At 42.4% G+C, this 21,000-nt stretch overlaps 2 protein-coding genes across 2 annotated transcripts; both read right to left on the reverse strand.

The window, feature by feature from the left end:
- Window positions 1-8,983: 8,983 nt before the first annotated feature.
- Window positions 8,984-9,610, reverse strand: LOC143262261 (uncharacterized). The gene has a single exon (XM_076528169.1). The coding sequence runs from the start codon at window positions 9,608-9,610 to the stop codon at window positions 8,984-8,986; it is 627 nt and encodes a 208-aa protein (XP_076384284.1).
- A 2,489-nt stretch (window positions 9,611-12,099) lies between these two features.
- Window positions 12,100-20,091, reverse strand: LOC143262262 (uncharacterized). The gene is made up of 2 exons (XM_076528170.1): window positions 19,850-20,091; window positions 12,100-12,901 (listed from the first exon to the last, which is right to left on the reverse strand). The coding sequence occupies exons 1-2, from the start codon at window positions 20,089-20,091 to the stop codon at window positions 12,100-12,102; spliced, it is 1,044 nt and encodes a 347-aa protein (XP_076384285.1).
- Window positions 20,092-21,000: the final 909 nt, after the last annotated feature.

A 21,000-nucleotide genomic window follows, 5' to 3' on the forward strand; every position in this document is an offset into this window, starting at 1 on the left:
CTATGCAGACAGTAACGCCAGGTCAGAAAAGGTATTTATTGACTCTGATAGATGATTATTCCAAGTATACGACAGTTTATTTTATGAGTCAAAAGAATGAAGCCGCGTCCTTCATGAAACAGTTTATTGAGACGGTAAAGACGCAGTTTGAAAGGAAGCCAAAAATAATACGATCTGATCGAGGAAGGGAATACATCAATGAGAACTTAACGATGTATTTAAACAATTAAGGCATCGAGATGCAGTGTACGGCTCCTTATTCACCACAGCAAAATGGAGTAGCAGAAAGAAAAAACGGATCATTGATTGAAATGGCACGGTGCATGCTACTCGATGCAAATCTCGAAAAAAAATATTGGGGTGAAGCTGTAAACAAAACAGATTGCCGACAAATGCAAAAGAAAAAACCCCATATGAGTTATGGTACTCAAAGAAGCCCGATGTAAGCAACTTACATATTTTTGGTTGCGATGCATATGTTCTTGTGCATAAAGAACAAAGAAAAAAGTTGGATGATAAGGCCGAGAAATATACATTCGTTGGTTACTCGGAAGAATCTAAAGCATATAGGCTTTTAGATTTAAAGACAAATCGAGTGAAAACCAGTCGAGATGTAACTTTTCTCGATAAAATAACCGAAAAAGAATCTCCAACTCATACAGCTTGTGATGAAGTAATTCTTTCAGAAAATACAGATTTTCATAAAGAGATACAACAAGTACAACATCACCAAGAAGAATCAGAAGCATCAGATACGCAATCAAGTATTGAATCTATCGATGAGACCGATACTACATACAGTGGACAGATTGATTATGAAACTCAACTTGATCAATGCAGACGTTCCGAGAGATCAAATAGGGGTGTACCGCCAGACCGATACATGGCTACATTAAACATGTTGAAAGCTGAAGATAATGAACCAAGGAGCATAATGGGGGCTTTAGCTGGATCCAAAAAAACTATTGGAAGAAGGCTATGGACGAAGAGATCGACTCATTAAAGGAAAATGGCACATGGGAGATCGTGCCAAAACCAAAGGACAGGGTCATTGTTACTTGTAAATGGGTTTTTAAAAGAAAGCGAAACGCTGATGGAAATGTCGAGCGATATAAAGCAAGGCTCGTTGCACGAGGATTTTCACAGAAATATGGCACCGATTATGACGAAGTTTTTGCTCCAGTGGTAAGACAAACTACTTTCAGGACCCTTTTAACAATAGGAGGTATAAAAAACACGACCATGAAACACTTCGATGCCAAAACAGCATTCCTCAATGGAGAACTGAAAGAAACAATTTACATGAAGCAACCCGAAGGTTATATTATTTCAGGAAAAGAGGACCACGTATGTAAATTGAGGAAGGGCATTTACGGACTAAAGCAGGGAGCGAAGGTGTGGAATGACCAATTAGATGATTGGCTCAAGAAATTTGGATTTGTACAAAGCAACACGGATTCATGCTTGTACACGAAAAGAAATAAAACAGAAATTATCTACTTGATTATTTATGTTGATGATTTCTTAACTGCATCCAAGGATACCAATAAAATAAATGAAGTTGCTGAATTTTTAAAAAAGAAGTTTCATCTCACAGATCTTGGAATTTTAAAGCATTATCTAGGCATCGAAATTAGAAAGAATAATCAAGGATTTTATTGCATAAAGCAAACTAAATATATAGAAACATTAATTGACAGATTTGGTTTACAGGAAGCAAAAACATCGAACATTCCTCTAGATCCAGGATATGTAAAATCAAGAGATGATACGACACCAATGCCTAACAGTGAGAGATATCAGCAATTAATTGGTGCATTATTATATTTAGCCGTCAACATGAGGCCAGATATAGCAGCAAGCGTGACGATATTGAGTCAGCATAATAAGCAACCCACAGCTCATGATTGGCTAGAGGCAAAAAGAGTTCTTAGATATCTTAAAGGAACAAAAGACTATGAACTGAGGCTATGCCAAGCAGATGGACAGAAGGGGCTCATCGGTTTTGCTGATGCAGACTGGGCTGAAAATCGCACCGATAGAAAATCAAATAGTGGTTATTTGTTTCAGTATTTCGAATCATCTATAAGTTGGGGCTGTCGGAAGCAGACATGTGTTGCTTTATCTTCAACAAAAGCTGAATACATCGCTCTAGCTGAGGCAACACAAGAAGGCATATGGATAGATCGATTGCTGAAAGACTTTTTAGGGGACATTAAAAAAAAAGATTATATATGAGGACAATCAGAGCTGCCTTAAGCTCACATTTAATAAGAAATTCAGCCACAGGACAAAACATATCGACACGAAGTTTCACTTCATAAAGGAGTTGATGAATCAAGAAATTGTCGACTACAGATATTGTCCCACAGACCAGATGCCAGCGGACATGTTAACCAAGGCCTTAAATAGAATAAAGTTAAAGAATATGTCTGAAAAATGTGGTTTAATCAATCAATAAATTACGGCTGGTGTGACTATCGTCGGTATATACAAGGATACTCACACACACACACACACACACACACACACACACACACACACACACACATACACATGTCTACAGGGGCAATAAATAAAGGTACAACCCCGAGGTTCATGAATGCAGGTATAAGCCCGACCTTCTGAAGGAATAGTATAAAAGGACCGCACGTTCCAATGCGAGAAGCTACTTCCCATAGAACTACAGAGGCGTTCGTCAGCCTAGAAGACGATCTATCAGACAGTATCTCCGCGACTTCACATACAGTCACTCTTCTTCACACAAAGTACATTTTATATCCGCTAGATGCTTTATTAAACACTGTATCATATTTGTATTGCATTATTAGTAAATAAACTATTAGCAAATTCCAACAGGTATCAATACTTTTGTAAGGTATCAAATGGGTATCGATACTTTTGTCAGATTTCCTATTGAGTACTTTGCCACCGAATTGATTAAATATCGTCAATGGTATCGGCATCGATCCGATCACTAGGCACAGTACGCAGCGAATAGGCACTCCTTCATTTCTGTTCCTTGTAGTAATCTAGTGGCTGTCCTATAATTAGTTTGCCTTTTTTGGCTCGCCATAACTAAAGACCCCTTCTATTGCGAACTGAGACACAGTGGATAATTTCTTAGATGGATTCCGTTCAAATTTCTTTTTCTTTTTTTAGTGAAACGGTCAGCGGTTTGAAAATTTGCGAAAAATTTTCTATAAAACAGCGATAGTAATCCGCGAGTCATACAAATTTGCGGATACTTTTTATGTTTTTGGGTTGCGAAAAACTTTTACAGGGCATACTTTATCTTGTCTCCTTCTATTACATGTCCCAAATATGCTACTTCGCATTGTTGGAAATCACGTTTTCAAGTTTGTAACTTTTGCTTTCCAGAGACGTTCTGTTAATTTCTTCAATTTTTCTAAATGTTCTGGGGGACGGGGCGCGAGTAACTAAATACATTATATGAGTAGCACTTTTCTTCGAAAACCGGATTGTTCCGTCCTTCAACGGAATTTTCGGGCTGCATCCGCCTAACTTTCTCCGGGAAGAACTACCTTTCCCTTTTATCCTTAAAAAACATTTATTGACGGGGAATCTTCGGCTCAACGATACAAATTAACAGTCTTTCAACGAACGACGTGCAATCGACAAAAGGTCACGTTCATTAGGTTTTCAATTTGTAGAGCCATAGCCTTCTTTCTTGCAATTTCTAAGTTTATGATTTTCCGAACCATCTTCTTTCTGGCAATAAAGCCATTTCTGCAGTTTTGAATAATGCACACCTTCATCGGCAGCATTTTTTATAATAGGGTCGCTAGCACGCACCGCTTCGGTCGCCCGTCCAGGGTTTCTTGCTACCTGCGGCACTGCGTGCTATGTCACTTTACATTCTCTTCCATCGCATCACTGGTCAACCAATTTCGAGTCTTCTGGCCACAAAACAGTATAAAAACTCGAAACCGATTCTTCTTAGGGTAGTAGTCACTCGCCAATTCATCGTCATTTAATCCCCAGTCATCGATCAGTTGTCAGTTGCTCAGTTCACACTTATTCAGCCATAATCTTATTCATTCTTGTTGAGTGGCATATTCTAAATCAACCAAACAGTTATCCTTTTTAATTAAACGGACAACGATATCGATCCACTCCGTCGCGCAGCGTAATCGGCTTTACGACCCGAGAGATAGTTTATATCGCGGAGTGACGATATCGGGTGCGAATACGACGCATCCAAATCACGGATAGCAATGAGTCCATTAACCTTTGAAATGTGGCTATGGCGTTCCTTTGTCCGAAGGGCATTCTATTAAATTAATAATGATCACACGGCGTGGAAAATGCTGTCATGGCATTATCGCACAGTGGTGGTCTCAAGTGAGGTAACTTTTGGCAGAAAATAATTTTTCAAATTTAATTTACGAAAAAAATGAGACTTCCTATGAACTTTCGATGAACTATACTTAAATATGAGGATGTAAAATTAATATTTTTAAATTGAAGTTTAAAATCTTTGATTTAGTTATACGGTTAGGAACATTAAGATATACTAGTTTGTTCTACATCTTAACGTTTAATAGTACTCATCTTGTAGTTATTTAATTGCGGTTTAAGCAGGCTTTAATTAACATGCAAGGAATACAAAAATGATTTCAATTTAGACTTCACGAAGGATTTAAAAAAAGCACGATAGAACTGCAGAAACTATTCGAAATTCGCAGCCACATTGTAAATATCGATACTCTCATTCCGCGGCGGTGATTACCACTCCGCCGCGCTAGTATCTTCAATACGGATGGTTTCTGATACAAGATCGCCTCAAATATTTTCGAAGACTTAAGCCTTCCATAAGTTTCAACAAAATCGGCTTGTGTAACTTGAATGATATTCTACAGATTTCGATGAAATTTTCAGTATGCTAATCTGTTATTAACAAAATAAGATAAAATTTAAAACTTGAATTTTACAATTATTTTCTGTAGTTTTAACCAGCTTTAATTCCTACAAAATTTCTTTTTGGTACTTAGGTCAATTTTTTAAAAAATAATTTCTTCTTAAATGGATTTTATCGAACAATTCTATAAAAAGCATATACTATTTCTCTCGTCCTTTCCTAATTCGATGTGATCTCGATGTTGAGAGCCATCTTTGTCCTGCTCGCCTCCAGTGTGCACATTCGTATCTATTGCCTCGAGTCGTCTGTTAGTCATTCCTCTGACGGCTTGATTCTTCTCCTCGGAAACCCTAAACGAGAAAGCCACTTGAGGGTGTCATAAAATAGTATTCTCTGGAATTGCTGTCGAGGACGAGAGGTCTGTCCCAAAACTATGCTCCAGCACGCAGTTTCTTTTTACCATTGTTATCGTAAACGAGAATTTCGAAGCATTGCACAGCATATGGTGTATCTCGACGTATTTTGTTCCTTTTTGATGAAACCATTTTTAAATAAATCCTAGACCCTATCTGATATATTACATAATGTTGTCTACTTCTTCTTTATTGAAAATTGTGGACCAAAGTAATGAGGACGTAAAATAATTGATGTTTATTTTTCACAGGAATAGAGAAAAGACTATTCCTCAATAACATAATCTATTGCAATCAATGTTCCAAATTTTTCAAATTTTCTGTTAGGGTTTGCTCGTATATTTGCTATTCTCTCTACTTGGAATAAATAATATTAACGACACTAAGGGAATCGTGAAAATAATATAAAATTTCGAGTTACTGCAGTAGCTGCAATGTAATTTAAGTTATAATTTTTTCTATAATTTAAATATTTAATCTTTTTAATTTACTTCTAATCAACGAATTTTATTATGTATGACGATGCATTATTGTTTTATACCATATTAATCGATCTCGTAGTAATATGACTGGAACTTTTGGATCGATTAAATATATGTACTACTCGATTAAGAACATCTACCATTTTACATTTTCGACTATTTCATCATGAATAAGGTACGATATTTTTACAGGATAATTTATGCTGATATTCATTTGCATCTTCCGAATAGTATGCTGTATAATTTGCTGTATAAAAAAAGATATAAATATTGCAGATTATTGTAATTGCGAAACAAATGACAACCCAACAAAGTTGTACATTATTCAGACAATAAATTATAAAAACGTTTCGAACAAAAGATACTTTATCTTTATTGGACATTGGAGGGTCCGAATAAAATAAGTATCTTTATTCGACGAGTACGAAATAAATCATTTTATTCGTCGAGAATTTGCCCGACTAATAAAAATACTATTTAATTATCAACACGTACTTTATATTGTTCGAAAACAAAAACAAATCAATATTCATAAAATCGTTTTTCAAATAAAGATTGGAAGGTGTGGATGATTGGTCTCAAGACTCCGATTATGCGTTCTAAGTATCCTGGTTTTCGTTTCAAGGTAATATAGTGTGGGAGTCGAGAGCCATTCGTGATTTACTGTTTATTCGTGATCGCTCGAGAATCAACGTTAACGAAACTAACTTTTTTTTTTTTTTTTTTTTTTTTTTACACCCGGGCCGCGACTCAGTTCGACTGTTCGAACAAATGACGGACAAAAGATCGTTGGCGACATCGGGTCGGCCGCCGTTCGCATCCCCGCGGCTCTCGCTCGCCAAGCGCGGTGCGATGCCTGTCGCCGTGGCCGCCACATACCGTATCCGACAAAAAGATGACATACTTTAAAACTAATGTTATTTTTATTTACGTAACATTACAAACAAAATCCTGTTTCCATATAAATTTGCAACATACCACTATAAACATACACAAATGAAATAAAATTGCATTTCGCAAGTGTAAACAATTTTATTTGAAAAACAGAATTTGTATAGAAATACAATGGGACAAAATATTGGCACACATAACTAAAAATTATGCATGTTAATAAATCAAGGAATTATATCAGATGCCTAATGTTTTGTGACTCCATCTTTCCATTTATTAACAGTCATTATTATCTACGTAGTTTCTTTATTAGTTTTTGCTCTTCTTGCTCCTTCTCATCTTAAATACATTTTTGTCATTCGGAAATGTTTCGAAATTGTCTGCCATTTGCATGGTTATGATTTTCGCAAAATTTTTAGCGATATGACCTTGCTGATCAATCCTCGAGAAAAAAATTCGCGGCATCATCCTGTTGAAAAATGCAGGGTATTCCTGAATCTATATACAAGCGGGCACCGGGTTATTCTTCATAAAAAAGAAATGAAAATGATATGGAATAACTTCTTTTTTTTTAGGATTTTGTTTTCGAGAAAACCAGGTTTGAATTCTTACTTCATACATACGTTTTTCCAGCTATAAGCGATGTACATCGCTTAGCAAATTTTCAATCTCGATTTTCTCGAATACTAAATCCCAAACAAAAAATATTCTTCTACACTTTCTTCATGTTTTTTTATTTGGAATTACATGGCGCCGCAACATAATTCTTAGTTAAATATGCTATCACTTTTCCCACTATATTTCCATAAAAATTCTTTTCTTCTAAGTAAAATTGTTTAAACTGGCGTAACGTAATTTATTTCATTTGTGTATGTTCATAACAGTAATTTACAAATCTGTATAGTATTAGAATCTTGGTTATTACCTTAAATAAATCTAAATTACGTTAACTTTAAAGTGTGCTATCTATTCGTCCGGCATTCTAGCCCGTTGAGTTTCTTCTTCTTTGAGCTTCTTCACATGTCGCGAAGTAAAGATATTTTTCTACCAGAAAGTATCAGTGCACATTTCATTTTACATCCACTTCCAATACATACATTTTTTATGCAAAGCACATTTATTCGTGGCGTCGAATAAAATTTTCATCTTTTTTCTGTATCTTTATTTGAAGGCTACGAATAGATTTGCGGATGACTTTTGCTAGAATTTAGAAGATTCAAACTTGTTTACATACTTGAATATACCTTCATAAAGTAGGGATTGAAAACAATTATGACATCGGTTTCAATTCGTGAAAGAATTATGGAGAACCCAAAAATTCTCATCAAACAGTTTCCATTGTTTAAAACCGATATTATATGGATTCCATGACTGTTAATTTCCAGTTCAGTGTGATAGCCAGATAGGTTAAGTGTGTTAATTACTGTGCCCATTAAAGTGGCGTCCGAAGTTTTCGACAAATTATATGGTTTTCTTTATCTATGGTGCACTTCGTAAAAAACATTTAAAATATATGTTGATGTCTTTTACATAAATACAAATACAAAATATTTAACAAAATATAAATAGTAGTTTTTGATCGAGTTACTGTGCCTTGTAAGAATGAAAAGTTAACTACTGCGTACTTGTTATTGAGCCTTTTCTAGTTATCATCTGTGTAACGCAATGTGTTCGGGGTACAACGGAAGGACACAGAGTGAAATTGCACTAGATTTTATTCGGAGATGTATATAAAATGACGCGCGGTGCTGATGGATACTAGATGGAGCGCGGCGGAATAGTTAAACGTGTAGAGGCTCGGCGTAATGCTTAGACGAGAAGAATTTCAGTTTCTTGCCGCTGTTATTTATATTATGTCCCCCAAAAAGGCCACGCCTTTTTGGGAGACTCGCTGTCTTCTTTTCCCCCGCTTAGTTTGGCGGGGGAGGCAGCCATCGTCGAACCCTCGCTGTAGGGGCGCGCTGGCCGTTCGGCCGGGTAGCGGTACGCGGCCGGCGACTTTCTCCGCGACTAGGCCTGCAGTGCATGTGGCAGTGATAAAAAACAAAGAGACAAAGAAATTTCCGGGTCTTGCAAACGTCAAGGACGTTTTCTCTCCGTCGAACCCTTGACATCTGCAAGCGGACAGTTTTATGGTTATTACGGTCGCCGACCGTGTGCCGCTACATCACCCCCTTGCCAGTGTAAACGCTATATTATGACTATATAAAAAAAAAGAATACAAATTTTGTATCCGCTCGCGGTGTTCCTTATTATATGTGTACAGTGGGTTTTTCGTCTTATATGCTAAAGTATATACATGTGGTATCTTTAATTTAACGCGCGATGTATCGGTCTGTAAATTTAACTGTGCGGCCGGATCGTGTAGTAATCGGTGCTGAACTGTTTTTTAAGATGCTATGCGGCGCGTTAGCAATTTCGCGGTGGCTTGCTTCTTTGCTTTTCACTCTACTATCGTGCTCATCGCTTACTATATGCGCCGGTTTTAAGCGATCTATTGAGACTGTTTTCTCCTGACTGCCTACTCGTATGGTAAAATTTTTATCTCCGCGTTTCAAAACTTTGTACGGTCCGTCGTATGGAGATTGCAATGGTGATTTTACTGCATCGTGTCGGAGGAAGACGTACTCGGTTGTGCCTAGATCTTTATGGACGAATATACTTTTGTGACCGTGGTTTGTTGCTGGACGCGGTTTTAATTTTTGAATTTTGTGTCGTAGTTGGTTTACGAATTCTGAGATGTCGGTCTCTGGGTTTGACATGAAAAATTCTCCTGGAAGTCGGAGGTTGCTGCCGTAGACCATCTCTGCTGGGGTTGTTTGTATGTCTTCCTTCACTGCGGTCCTTATCCCTAATAATATAAGGGGTAAGGCTTCTGTCCAGTCGTCGGTATCGTAGCACCTTATGGCGGCTTTTAATTGCCGGTGGAGTCTTTCGACCATGCCGTTAGCTGCTGGGTTGTACGCCGTCGTTCTGATGTGCTTGGCGCCGGTTCTTCGAGTTAACTATTTGAAGAGCTGGGACTCGAATTGTCTGCCTTGGTCAGTGGTGATTTTTGCGGGTATCCCAAAACGCGCAATCCATCCGGTTACCAAGGTTCTCGCTACTGTCTCTGCGGTGATGTCTTCCATTGGGATCGCCTCTGGCCAACGGGTGAAGCGATCGACGCAGGTAAGACAGTAGCGAAATCCTTGTGAAATCGGTAGTGGCCCTACTATATCGATATGGACATGTTCGAATCTGGAGTTCGGTGGTTCGAACCTGCCTGTTGGTGATATTGTATGGCGCGTGATTTTGTTTCGTTGGCATTGGGTGCACTCTTTGGTCCATTGGGTGCAGTCTCTGTTCATTGCTGGCCACACGAAACGGTCCGCGATTAGTTTTTTTGATGGTCTTGTTCCGGGGTGTGATAGACCGTGCAAAGTTTTGAAAATTTGTCGGCGATAATTTTTGGGCACGTATGGTCGGACGGTAGGTGTGGCGATGTCGCAATATACCTCTACATCTCCTCCGGTAGCCGTTGGAAAACGTAGTTTTTTTAAATTAAGCGCCGTCTCAGCCAGTAAGAGACGTTGGAGCTCTTCATCTGACTCTTGAGCTTCGGCTATTTGTCTAATGTCTACGCATGCTGGTCTGTGTAATTCCTCTACCCGGGATAGAGCGTTCGCGACTATATTGTCTGTCCCGTTGACGTGTCGTATGTCCGTCGTGAATTGTCCTATGAAATCTAGGTGCCTGAATTGTCTAGGTGTACATTTCTCTGGCCGCTGTTTAAAAGCGTAAACCAGAGGTTTGTGGTCTGTGAATACTATGATTGCCTGTCCTTCGATTTGGTAACGGAATCGTCGCACGGCGGTGTACATTGCTAACAGTTCTCTGTCGTACGCGCTGTATTTTCGTTGTGCCGAGGAGAGGGTTTTGGTGTAAAATGCTATAGGCTGCCAGGTGTTGCTGACCCGTTGTTGTAAAACCGCACCCATTGCGTAGTCGGATGCATCTACACTAAGTGACAACTGCGCGCCAGGTACTGGATGCGCCAAGAGGGTAGCTTGCGCTAGTGCCTCCTTTACCTGTGCAAAGGCAATATCGGCGTCTTGTGTCCAGTTTACCTGCGAGTTTCCACGTGTAGGTGCACCTTTCAACAGGTCGGTCAACGGGGCTTGCAATCTTGCTGCACCTTGAATGAATCGGCGGTAGAAGTTGACCATTCCTAAGAATCGTCTCAACTCGCGTACGTTTGTGGGTTTGGGGAAACTACGGATTGCCTCTACTTTGTCTGGGTTCGGTGTCGTCCCTTTGCAATTTACCGTGTATCCCAAAAAATCTATCGTATCTTTGCCGAATGTGCATTTAGCTGGATTAATTACAACTCCGTATTCTTGTAGGCGTGTAAAAATTTGTTTAATATGATCTAAGTGTTCGGTTTCGTCCCTGGATGCTATTAATATGTCGTCTAGGTATGCATAGCAGAAATCTAAACCGCGTAAAACTTCGTTGATAAATCTCTGAAATGTCTGGGCAGAGTTCCGTAGTCCGAACGGCATCCTAACGTATTCAAAAAGACCGAATGGAGTTGTAATTGCAGTTTTCTCTATGTCTGCGGGTTCAATTGGAATTTGGTGGTATGCTTTAACCAGGTCTAATTTTGAAAAAATTGTTTTTCCGTGCAAAGCTTGGGAAAAATCTTCGATATGAGGCAACGGGTAACGGTCCGGGATTGTGCGCGTATTTAGTGCGCGATAGTCGCCGCAGGGTCGCCATCCATTGTCCTTTTTCTGGACTAAGTGAAGGGGTGAGGCCCATGGACTTTTGGATGGCCGAATCACTCCTTCTGATAAAAGGTGTTGGAATTCCTGTCTGTCGCTTTTTAACCTATCGGGGGCGAGTCTCCTCGGTTTCGCGAAAATCGGTGGTCCGTCCGTAGTCTGTATGTGGTGTGTAATGCTATGTTTTGCTGTTTTGTTTGTCTGTGGCGGGCGAGTTATTTCCACGAAGGCGGTTAGGAGTTTGATGTAGGGTGAATCGCCGACAACCGTTTTAATTGATTCTATATCGGCGGTCCCTAATATTCCGCGTGCTGTAACGTTTGTATTATTGTCTATGAGTCGCTTATTCTTAATATCTACAAGCAAGCCGAAGTTCTTTAAGAAGTCAGCACCGATTATGGGTTTCGAAATGTCCGCGATTACGAATTTCCATGTTAGGACGCGACGCAACCCGAAGTTTAGGTGCAGGACGATGTCACCATACGTCGAGATGGTTGACACGTTTGCTGCGTACAGGGTGTAGTTACTTTTCGTCGGTCGTCCTTTTATTAGGGATCGCGGGTATACACAAATATCGGCGCCGGTATCGATGAGGTACTGTACCTTCGTGTCCTTATCCATCATGAAGAGGCGGCTTGTTTTGGGATCGGCGCTCCTCGCCTCGTCTAGGGCCGATCGGTCTCGTTTCCCTGCTGGCTGACGTGTGTGCAGGGTGTTGTACATCGTGTGGCGCGGTCTCCGAATTTTCGGTGATACCAGCAGACGCCTGGCTGGGATGGGCTTCGCGTTCTGCTCCGTCTTCGCCATCCGTTTCGTGCTGGTCTGCGGTCCCGGCTTCGTCGGCTTTCCGTGGCATCGGCGGTGCGTTTCGTCAGCTCTGCTACTTGTTGCGTTAGGCGGGTCATTTGCTCACGCAGGATGTCGAATTTGGTATCGGATGATGCCACAGCCGAGCATTGTCCCGACGGGTTGAGCTCTTTTACTTTATCTGCCAGTTCCGCCATCTTGTCCAGCGGCGAGTCCATTTGCGTTGCGAGGATGGGACGCATCGATGCTGGCAGTCTATTTAAAAATAGCGTCCGCAGGAACTTGTCAGTCACGGTACTGCCGGCCAAATTCCTGATGTGACGTAGGAATTGGGATGGTGTCCGGTCTCCGATCTCTTCTCGCTCTATGAGTTGGTGGATCCTCTGCTCCTCTGATGTCGACAGCCGCCGAATTAGCTCGTCTTTTATTTTCTTGTATTTGTCGGTTTCCGGAGGGTTTCCTATTATGTCTTGCACCTCCTCCATGCATCTGTAGTCCAGATTCGACGTGATATAATAGAATTTGGTCGTGTCGGCTGTTATGCCGTTTAAGGCGAATTGTCCTTCGACTTGGGCGAACCACAACGTCGGGTTGTTGTGCCAAAAGGGCGGTATACGTATACCCACTTTGTTGATTTCGGGGGTTCCCGTCACGTTGTCGCTGTTTCCAAACATGGTTTTTTTTTTGAGTTTCGTTAACTTAGAACGGATGATTCACTGTCCCTGACTGGTCCCTCGTTGCGATCACGTCGAGGTCACCAATTGTAACGCAATGTGTTCGGGGTACAACGGAAGGACACAGAGTGAAATTGCACTAGATTTTATTCGGAGATGTATATAAAATGACGCGCGGTGCTGATGGATACTAGATGGGGCGCGTTGGAATAGTTAAACGTGTAGAGGCTCGGCGTAATGCTTAGACGAGAAGAATTTCAGTTTCTTGCCGCTGTTATTTATATTATGTCCCCCAAAAAGGCCACGCCTTTTTGGGAGACTCGCTGTCTTCTTTTCCCCCGCTTAGTTTGGCGGGGGAGGCAGCCATCGTCGAACCCTCGCTGTAGGGGCGCGCTGGCCGTTCGGCCGGGTAGCGGTACGCGGCCGGCGACTTTCTCCGCGACTAGGCCTACAGTGCATGTGGTAGTGATAAAAAACAAAGAGACAAAGAAATTTCCGGGTCTGGCAAACGTCAAGGAAATTTTCTCTCCGTCGAACCCTTGACATCTGCAAGCAGACAGTTTTATGGTTATTACGGTCGCCGACCGTGTGCCGCTACAATCTGTATCTAAATTTCTGTATACACTAAAATATTGAACATCAAAATAATCTTTATAATATTTTTAATATGTGTTTTGTATAAACTTTAATTTCTGTATATTTAATTCTCAATAGTATTTGATATGTATTCCTTATATATTTTGATGTTTTTTATTTTATTTTCTATTTTACCACATTCATGCTTTTATTAGATCTTTCATACTTGCACGCTTATGTGTATGTATAGTTGGTATTCGTACATCTACTGTATACATATATACATATACATACATATACATACATATATATATATATATATATATATATATATATATATATATATATATATATATATACCAATATCATATTTACGAGACAAGGGGGATTAATTGTTTAATTAATTTTTTCTCAAGCGTCTATTAATTACAAATTTTTCGTCAATACAAAGCACTTACTTTTACTTTTTCGTTTCATTTATGAGAAGTCATACTGAAAATATAGTTTCTGGATGAATCAAACAGATACGAGTAACTTAATTAAATCGTTACTTATCTCACATTCTTCGCAGGAAGATTATGCTAGACTCTTTAAGTAAGAAGCAAAAACAGTCGCGTAGACTAGAGTCGGGTAAGAGGGGCATCGTTCCTGACATCTACTTGTCGGTAAACATGTTACTATGTCAGATAAACAGAGTCCAAATAAACGGAGGTCTACTGTAATAGCAAAATTGTATCAAAGTAATTTAGTTATTGTCTAGTATATTAGTCTTTCTATCATCTAGAAAAAATTCAAATCATTTGATCCAGTTTCAAAGAAGTTGTAGTAGTTTCTCTCATCCTCGCATAATTTTAGTCTGTCATCACTGACGCCGTGATATTGCAATGGCCTTGTATTTTATCAATTTTCTCGCTACGCGAATACTAAGGTTCGACGGAGTCTGCGAATACGTGTGTTGCGGCACGCGCCGCTCCTCCTTTGACTCGAATTCCCGAAAGGCAATTCATAATACAATGACATAACTTTTTTTTAATTTCAACATTTTAATACTTATTTTTTAAATATATTCCTGATACTTATATGATTAAAATGACACCAAACATGATATAGTTTGGACAAATATTTCTGTTTACAATAAAATCAAAGACGACATAATTTCGATTACATTTATTTATCAAATACTTAATGTGTAATTCATTTTATTTTATTATCGTTGTAGTTATCTAAGTAAAATACATTGTTATTTTTAAAAACTCTACTTGAAAAGCTGCATTGATATCATGCATAATTAGAAGAGTACAAAATTGTATTCTACGTTAAATTGTTTTGTTGCATATCGTCCTTGGAATTGTGAAGTGTCGTGGCGAAAGGTGATGATTTTCCTCCATTCTTTAATAACACATAATGTAACAGAAAATTAATTTGTAAATAATTCATATTCAAATAGGCTGCGAATTTTTACCATTGTATGATTACGTATGTACTTACTTATCTGATGCTCTCTTGCCGAAGAGATATGATTTTAATGCCTGCACGAGATATTTTATGTAAGATGGTGTAGCTGCTATTTCAAATGTTAGTCTCTCGATTAGAATACGTAATTTCTGTTCACAATTTCCTTACTGTGAAAAATCATTTCATACGGATCTTCTTGAAGTTCTTTCGTTTCTTCATTTACGTTTCTTCTTTCTTCCTCCTGAGAGCCTAATAAAAATTGTGTGACATGTAGAACGAGGCTTGAACTTTATCACCGTATGTACTAACTTATTAAAGAAAAACAAATATAATAAACAATTCATTTTACAAGTATTGGAAGATTATCGGTGACGTCATCCAAATGCCAGCAAATCAATCTGAATAAAAGCCGTATATTGACCAGTATGTAACATTTTATAAGATATTTCAATTAATTTTATTATAACGTATAATTTTAAATTAAGTCTCGATAATATTATATACACGTAAGATTATATTTTCATTAAAAAATATTTAGTACTGCCTCTAAAACAGTGGAGCACATTTATATTAAAATTAACGTAAATAATAGAAATTTCAAATCTTTGATCCCGATGCGACACCGGTTACCATTGTCCAGTCGCTTTGAAATTTTACGCACATTATTTCTTCACGCTCAAAAATCATTTTTTACACATGTAACTAAGGAACACCCTTGTGGTTACTTTTTCTTGTACCTCTGTCCTGTTTGGCGGGGGAAATGGTCATCGTCTTACCATATTTTTCAAATGCTAATTTTGGGGATTTTACGAGGTCACGCTGACCGTGCGGCCGCTCAGTCCCGTGGCGGTACGTGGTCGGCGATGTTTTTATCAGCGAAATCCGCCGTGTACGTGAAAGTAGTAAAAGAGCAAAATCATTTCCGGACATGCGAACACTAACCCCTTCCCGTGCCATTTAGCTCGACGAAACTCGACTACCCAAGCGGTAGCCGTCAAAGCGCGCTAAACAGTCCAGACCAGACTGATGCTCGAGGACAGTCGCAATACGAGCCGAAATGTAAATACTAGTAGTAGTATTGATGAAAATACGAGAAGTAAACGCTAATCCTTTTACTTTTATAGATATCATAATTTTATTATTGTTGCGTACGGCACAAAATAATTGCCGGAGGTCGTAAGGAGACAAAATGATGTAGTCCGACGACGTGTCGCTCGCTGAGGTATGTCGGCCTCCACAGTCCACGTAAACTTGTATAAAATGTGTTGCGCACGGCGCAAAAGAATTGTTAATAATTACGATTGTTGGAGCACGGTTCCGTTCACCGTAGAAAAGTGAAGCAGGGATTCGGATGGTCGCAAGGGCGCAGAATTAAACACGTGACGTTAACGACCAAAATCTTGACAATCCAAATTGTATTGCGTTGCACTGTATTGTATCGAATTGTAACGTTTATCGAAATGTGCGGCAGTATATATAGACACCTGGCCGATGTTCAAGGGGAAGCATCGTCAGGTGTCGATGGCCGGGTCATTGCCTTCTAAGGCAAAAACGCCGCGTATACATACGGCCGAAGCGAGCGTTTGACGGTCGGGCCAACGCACGTTGATCGTGTTATTGTCTCGCCGCCTCGCCGTTTATACGAGAAAAAAGGAGCCAAACCAGCGTGGCACACGCGCGGCGATTAAGAGCGGTAACTCGGCGACGAGTTCGCGCCACGGCTGGTTGAGCTCGTCCGGGAGCGGAGCATCCCAATCCGCACCCCCCAACCATAGCTCCTGCAGCAATATTTTTACTTTGATTACTGCCGATGCCGCCCAGCCTAGCGGATCGTACAAGCGCGCGATCACCGATATCACCGCTCTCTTCGTGACCGACGGAGCGGAGTCTGGGACGACGGTGAACCCGAAGGAGTCGGAGTCCGGACTCCAATCCACCCGCAACACGGGATGGTGCTGATGAGCAGCCCCCGTGAGGTCCACCGCCGCCGACTTCTGGCTATTCGCCAACACCAGAAGGGTGTTGGCTGCCCATTTTCCTGGCTTGAAGCCCCCACGCCCTAGGAGGTGTGTGAGCTCGTCACGGCAGGCTTCTCGATGTCGGCCTTGAGGGCGAATCGCGGGACTCGCCAGCGCAACAGTACCGAGAAGATGTCTCACTGCAACTTCGGCCCGGTCAGTAAGTAATCGTTCAGCGACAGTCCGTTTGAAGTGGGGCTGGAGGCCTTGAAAACAACGCGGAAGCGCGGTGTTCCGTCCACGTTCCGCTTGACCACTGGGTGGTGCAGAGGGAACACCGCGCCATCCTGCGGTCCCTGAGGGGCCTCCTCCATATGCTCGAGGGCGTCATATTCGGCCAGAAAGTCCCGGTACGCGGTCTCCAACTGACTGTCGCCCCTGAGTCGCCGCTCGACTCCACGGAGCATGACTAGGGCACGGCCCTTTGACGAGCCGAGAGCGAGGGGTGGTTCGGTACGCAGGGGTAACCGAACCACGCATCGTCCGTCCGCCCGCCGTGAGACTGTTTTGACGAAATGTTCCTCGCACCTCGACTCGTCAGGGGAGAGAACAGATTTGGGACTCGCCTCCTCGAGCTCCCAGAACAATCGCAATTGCTGCTCCAACTGCTCCTCCGCGCGACAGTGCAGTGACGCCACGGAGGGATCGGGATCGTTCGCGGGTGTCGATGCGGCGCCCGAGACGACCCAACCGAATACCGTTTCCTGCGCGATGGGCTGGCCGGTCGTTCCGCTGCGCAGGCCGGGACCGATCACATCACCGTAACGATCGGCCCCGATTAAGAGATCTACTGGGAGATCTAAAGTCGGATCAGGGTCCGCTAAAACGAGGTCCTGCAGATGCGGGTAAATGCGAATATCGACGGTCGTCTTGGACGCGTGCCCAGTTAGTCTCCGGAGGACGAACGCGGAAAGCGGCACAGGAGCGTTCCCGCGCCCGGTCAACCGTAAGACCAGGTCGACCCGCGAAGTCACACGATCCACCGGCGCGTCCCCCGCACCCGCCACGGTGATAGCCGCGGGCCGTTTAGGAATGCGGAGGGCCTGGACGAGGGATTCGGAGACGAAGGTCGCCTCCGATCCCTGGTCCAACAAGACCCTCACCGGCCTTACCCCCCCCCCCCGGCGCGTGTCACTACCCATACTAGAGCGGTCGCGAGCAGTACGGCACTGCTCCCGCTCCAGCGTGCGACGCAGTTGTGGACCGCGGACGATGCGGAGATGTTCGTCGCTGCCTCCCGCCTGGGTTCTACCGTGGTTGACTGTGGCCCGCCAACAACCCCGGAATTCTGTTGAATCAGGGTGTGGTGCGAGCCGTTACAATCGGAGCAGCGCGACGCGGAGGGACACCATGTCGCGGGGTGTCCCGAACCGAGGCAGTTGAAACAGCAACCGCGCGCCCTAACGAAATCCCTGCGCAGGTTGAGCGCCATACCCCTGAACGCAGGGCACCGGAACAGCGGGTGGTTGTCGCCGTACTTTCGGCAACGGCTCGCCGTCGTCGTCGCCATCGCGTGGGAGCGTACCGGTGGTGGAGGTCGGCCCGGCCTACGCTCCGCGGAGGTAGCCGAGGGCTCCGGAGCCATCCTGAGCTCCGCGAAGGACCCGGCCCGATGCTCCAGGAACTCGTCGAGACTGGCGTACGTGGGTGGATCAACGGCGGCGCGGGTTTCGTGGATCCACTCCTCTCTCGACTTTGGATCGAGTTTTTCCACCGTTAGGTGGACCAGCAGGTCGTCCCAGTGGTCCACCGGCCGCCTCAAATTTCGCAGCTGGGCCTACGCCTCCTTAGTGCGACGACGCGGCAAGGCGAGAACGCTGCCGTCGCGATCGCGGGTGAGCGGCGCAAGGGCCAGGATGCTCGACAGGAGCGCACTGACGACCAGCCGCTTCCGGTCATACCTCTTGACCAAGGCCGCCCACGCGATGCCAAAGTTCGCCGCTGTCACGGAGTAGTGAGGTACTGTAGTCGCTGGACGTCGTGAAGAGTCAAGTTCTTCACGACCAGCGACTCAAACTGATCCGAGAAGCTCGGCCACTCCGTGTAGCAGCCGGCGAACCTTGGCAATGGGAGTTGCGGTAGCTGCGCCACGGGCGCGCTACAGGACTCTGATTCCCTAATCTGGCTTGCGTCAGCCAGCGGAGCAGAGCGCAGCAGAGCAGAGCAGAGCAGAGCAGTTCCCGCAACGTTATAATACTCGCCCAGAATTTGCTCCTGTGGAGAAACAAAGAGAGCTTCATTTAGATTCGTCCACACCGACAAGCATCTTGTGGCACTCGGTAAAAACTCGACGAACATCTCGCTGTTCCTCTCGCAGAACAATATAAATACTAATCAAATAAACTAAATACGCGATGTCGGACAAATATCGGATAAATTGCTTCGCTTTCGTCATCCGCCTTCCCTCTTTTAACATCCACGTTCTTCCTTTTCCATCGGTAAAATTGATGGGAAAACGTTGTTGTTTTCTTAACCCTTTGCGCTCAAAGCCGTTTCAACTGTAAACCTAAAATAATTGTTCCGTCTTACAGTGTTCCCATTTTACATGACATGGTGCAAATCTAGACTTTCTTGATATAAGAATTATTTGATGATACAAAAATTCTAGCGGTGCCTCGGAGTGCACCCCTCGAGGGTTAACTCGCAAAGGGTTAATACATACTTCCAATAACAGTTTTATCTCCGAATCTGTGTTCATCTTTGAATGTTGTTTCACTCGTTTACAAAAAGGTTTGTAAAGTTTATACGATTTTTCTCGCCGAGTCTTTGCCCGAACTGCGTCTCTAACGTGCTCGATAATTTTTCGCTCGCGTGCACACGATTCTCATGGTCGATACCAGAAGGGTTGAATTCGCTGGCGCGGCGAGCGTTGCCAGTACACTCACCTGATACTCCGTTGGGGGCCTAACGCATAAAGGATCCAGGACACCCTGGTGACCGTGGTATCGAGACCGGCGAATATGAACGTGTTCACCTCGTTCCGAACGTCCTCGTCGGTGAGGGCGTCGCCGTTCTGCGACAGATCTAACAGCAAGTCCAGCAAAGTCTGGCACTTGGTAACCCTTCCTCCACGCAATGATCTGCGAACGAGATCATTGTACGTGACACACGTGGCCCTCGATGCCATTCTCCCTTTATGCACCTCGTTCGGGTTAGACGGTGAAATGAGAATATTTACTTTGTCGACGAAGCCTTGAACGACGCCCCATCTCGTTAATTTGAAGATCGGATCGAAAGACATCCAGACGTTTAGGAATCTTCTTTGGGAGATCGAGGCCAATCTGAGAAGACGACGGAATATTTCTGTCGAAGTGTAACTTGCATATTTTTCGACTGAATGTATTTTATTCAAGTTTTTTAATTAGCTTCCCCTTGGCTAGGCTCGCGGAGAGTTACGATCGAATTGCTCGAGGAATTTTAATGAATAAAGGTTACATCGCAATTCAATCGCGTTGTAATTCTGTCACATCGTGATTCAATTACATTGTAATTCGATCGCATTGCAATTCAATTACATTGTCATTCGATCACATTGTAATCTGTGATTCGGATCTCTATTCAATTCGATTCAATTACAATGCAATTCGTAATTCCAATCGCAGCACAATTGCAAAATACTGGACAATTAAATTGCATGAATCGCAAATGATGATGCAACCGAATTGAAATTCCCGAATTCAAAAATAATAAATTAATAAGTAAGACTTCGAAAACATTGAGACATTAAAGTCGCGTTCGGTCCAGTATCGAAGAAGTTAATTGCGTTTTGAAAGATGTTCGAATCCTTTTCGCCAGCGGTTGAGAAAAATGTATTAAGAAATAATATACAGTTTTAATAATAATAATATTAGGTGAAATTATAATATATTCTTTGGAAGACGAGAAAATTTACTTACGTATCGACAACCTGTACGTATTCGTCCTTTAAATCCGTTTGCGCGTTGATGTGGCATCCTATGGAGCTATGTGTAAAAATAGTGTACGCGACCGTTAATTGCAATTACGCAATAATATATCTGTTAATAAATATGTAATT

This window comes from Megalopta genalis, unplaced genomic scaffold (genome assembly GCF_051020955.1).
Source record: "Megalopta genalis isolate 19385.01 unplaced genomic scaffold, iyMegGena1_principal scaffold0105, whole genome shotgun sequence".
NCBI classification, from domain to species: domain Eukaryota; kingdom Metazoa; phylum Arthropoda; class Insecta; order Hymenoptera; family Halictidae; genus Megalopta; species Megalopta genalis.

Coding starts and splice junctions, on each gene's coding strand:
- LOC143262261 (XM_076528169.1), bottom strand. CDS start 9,610: ATGGTCGAAAGACTCCACCGGCAATTAAAAGCCGCCATAAGGTGCTAC.
- LOC143262262 (XM_076528170.1), bottom strand. CDS start 20,091: ATGGCATCGAGGGCCACGTGTGTCACGTACAATGATCTCGTTCGCAGA. Junction 12,902..19,849: donor GGCCCCCAACGGAGTATCAG/GTGAGTGTACTG, acceptor GTTTGGAAACAG/CGACAACGTGACGGGAACCC.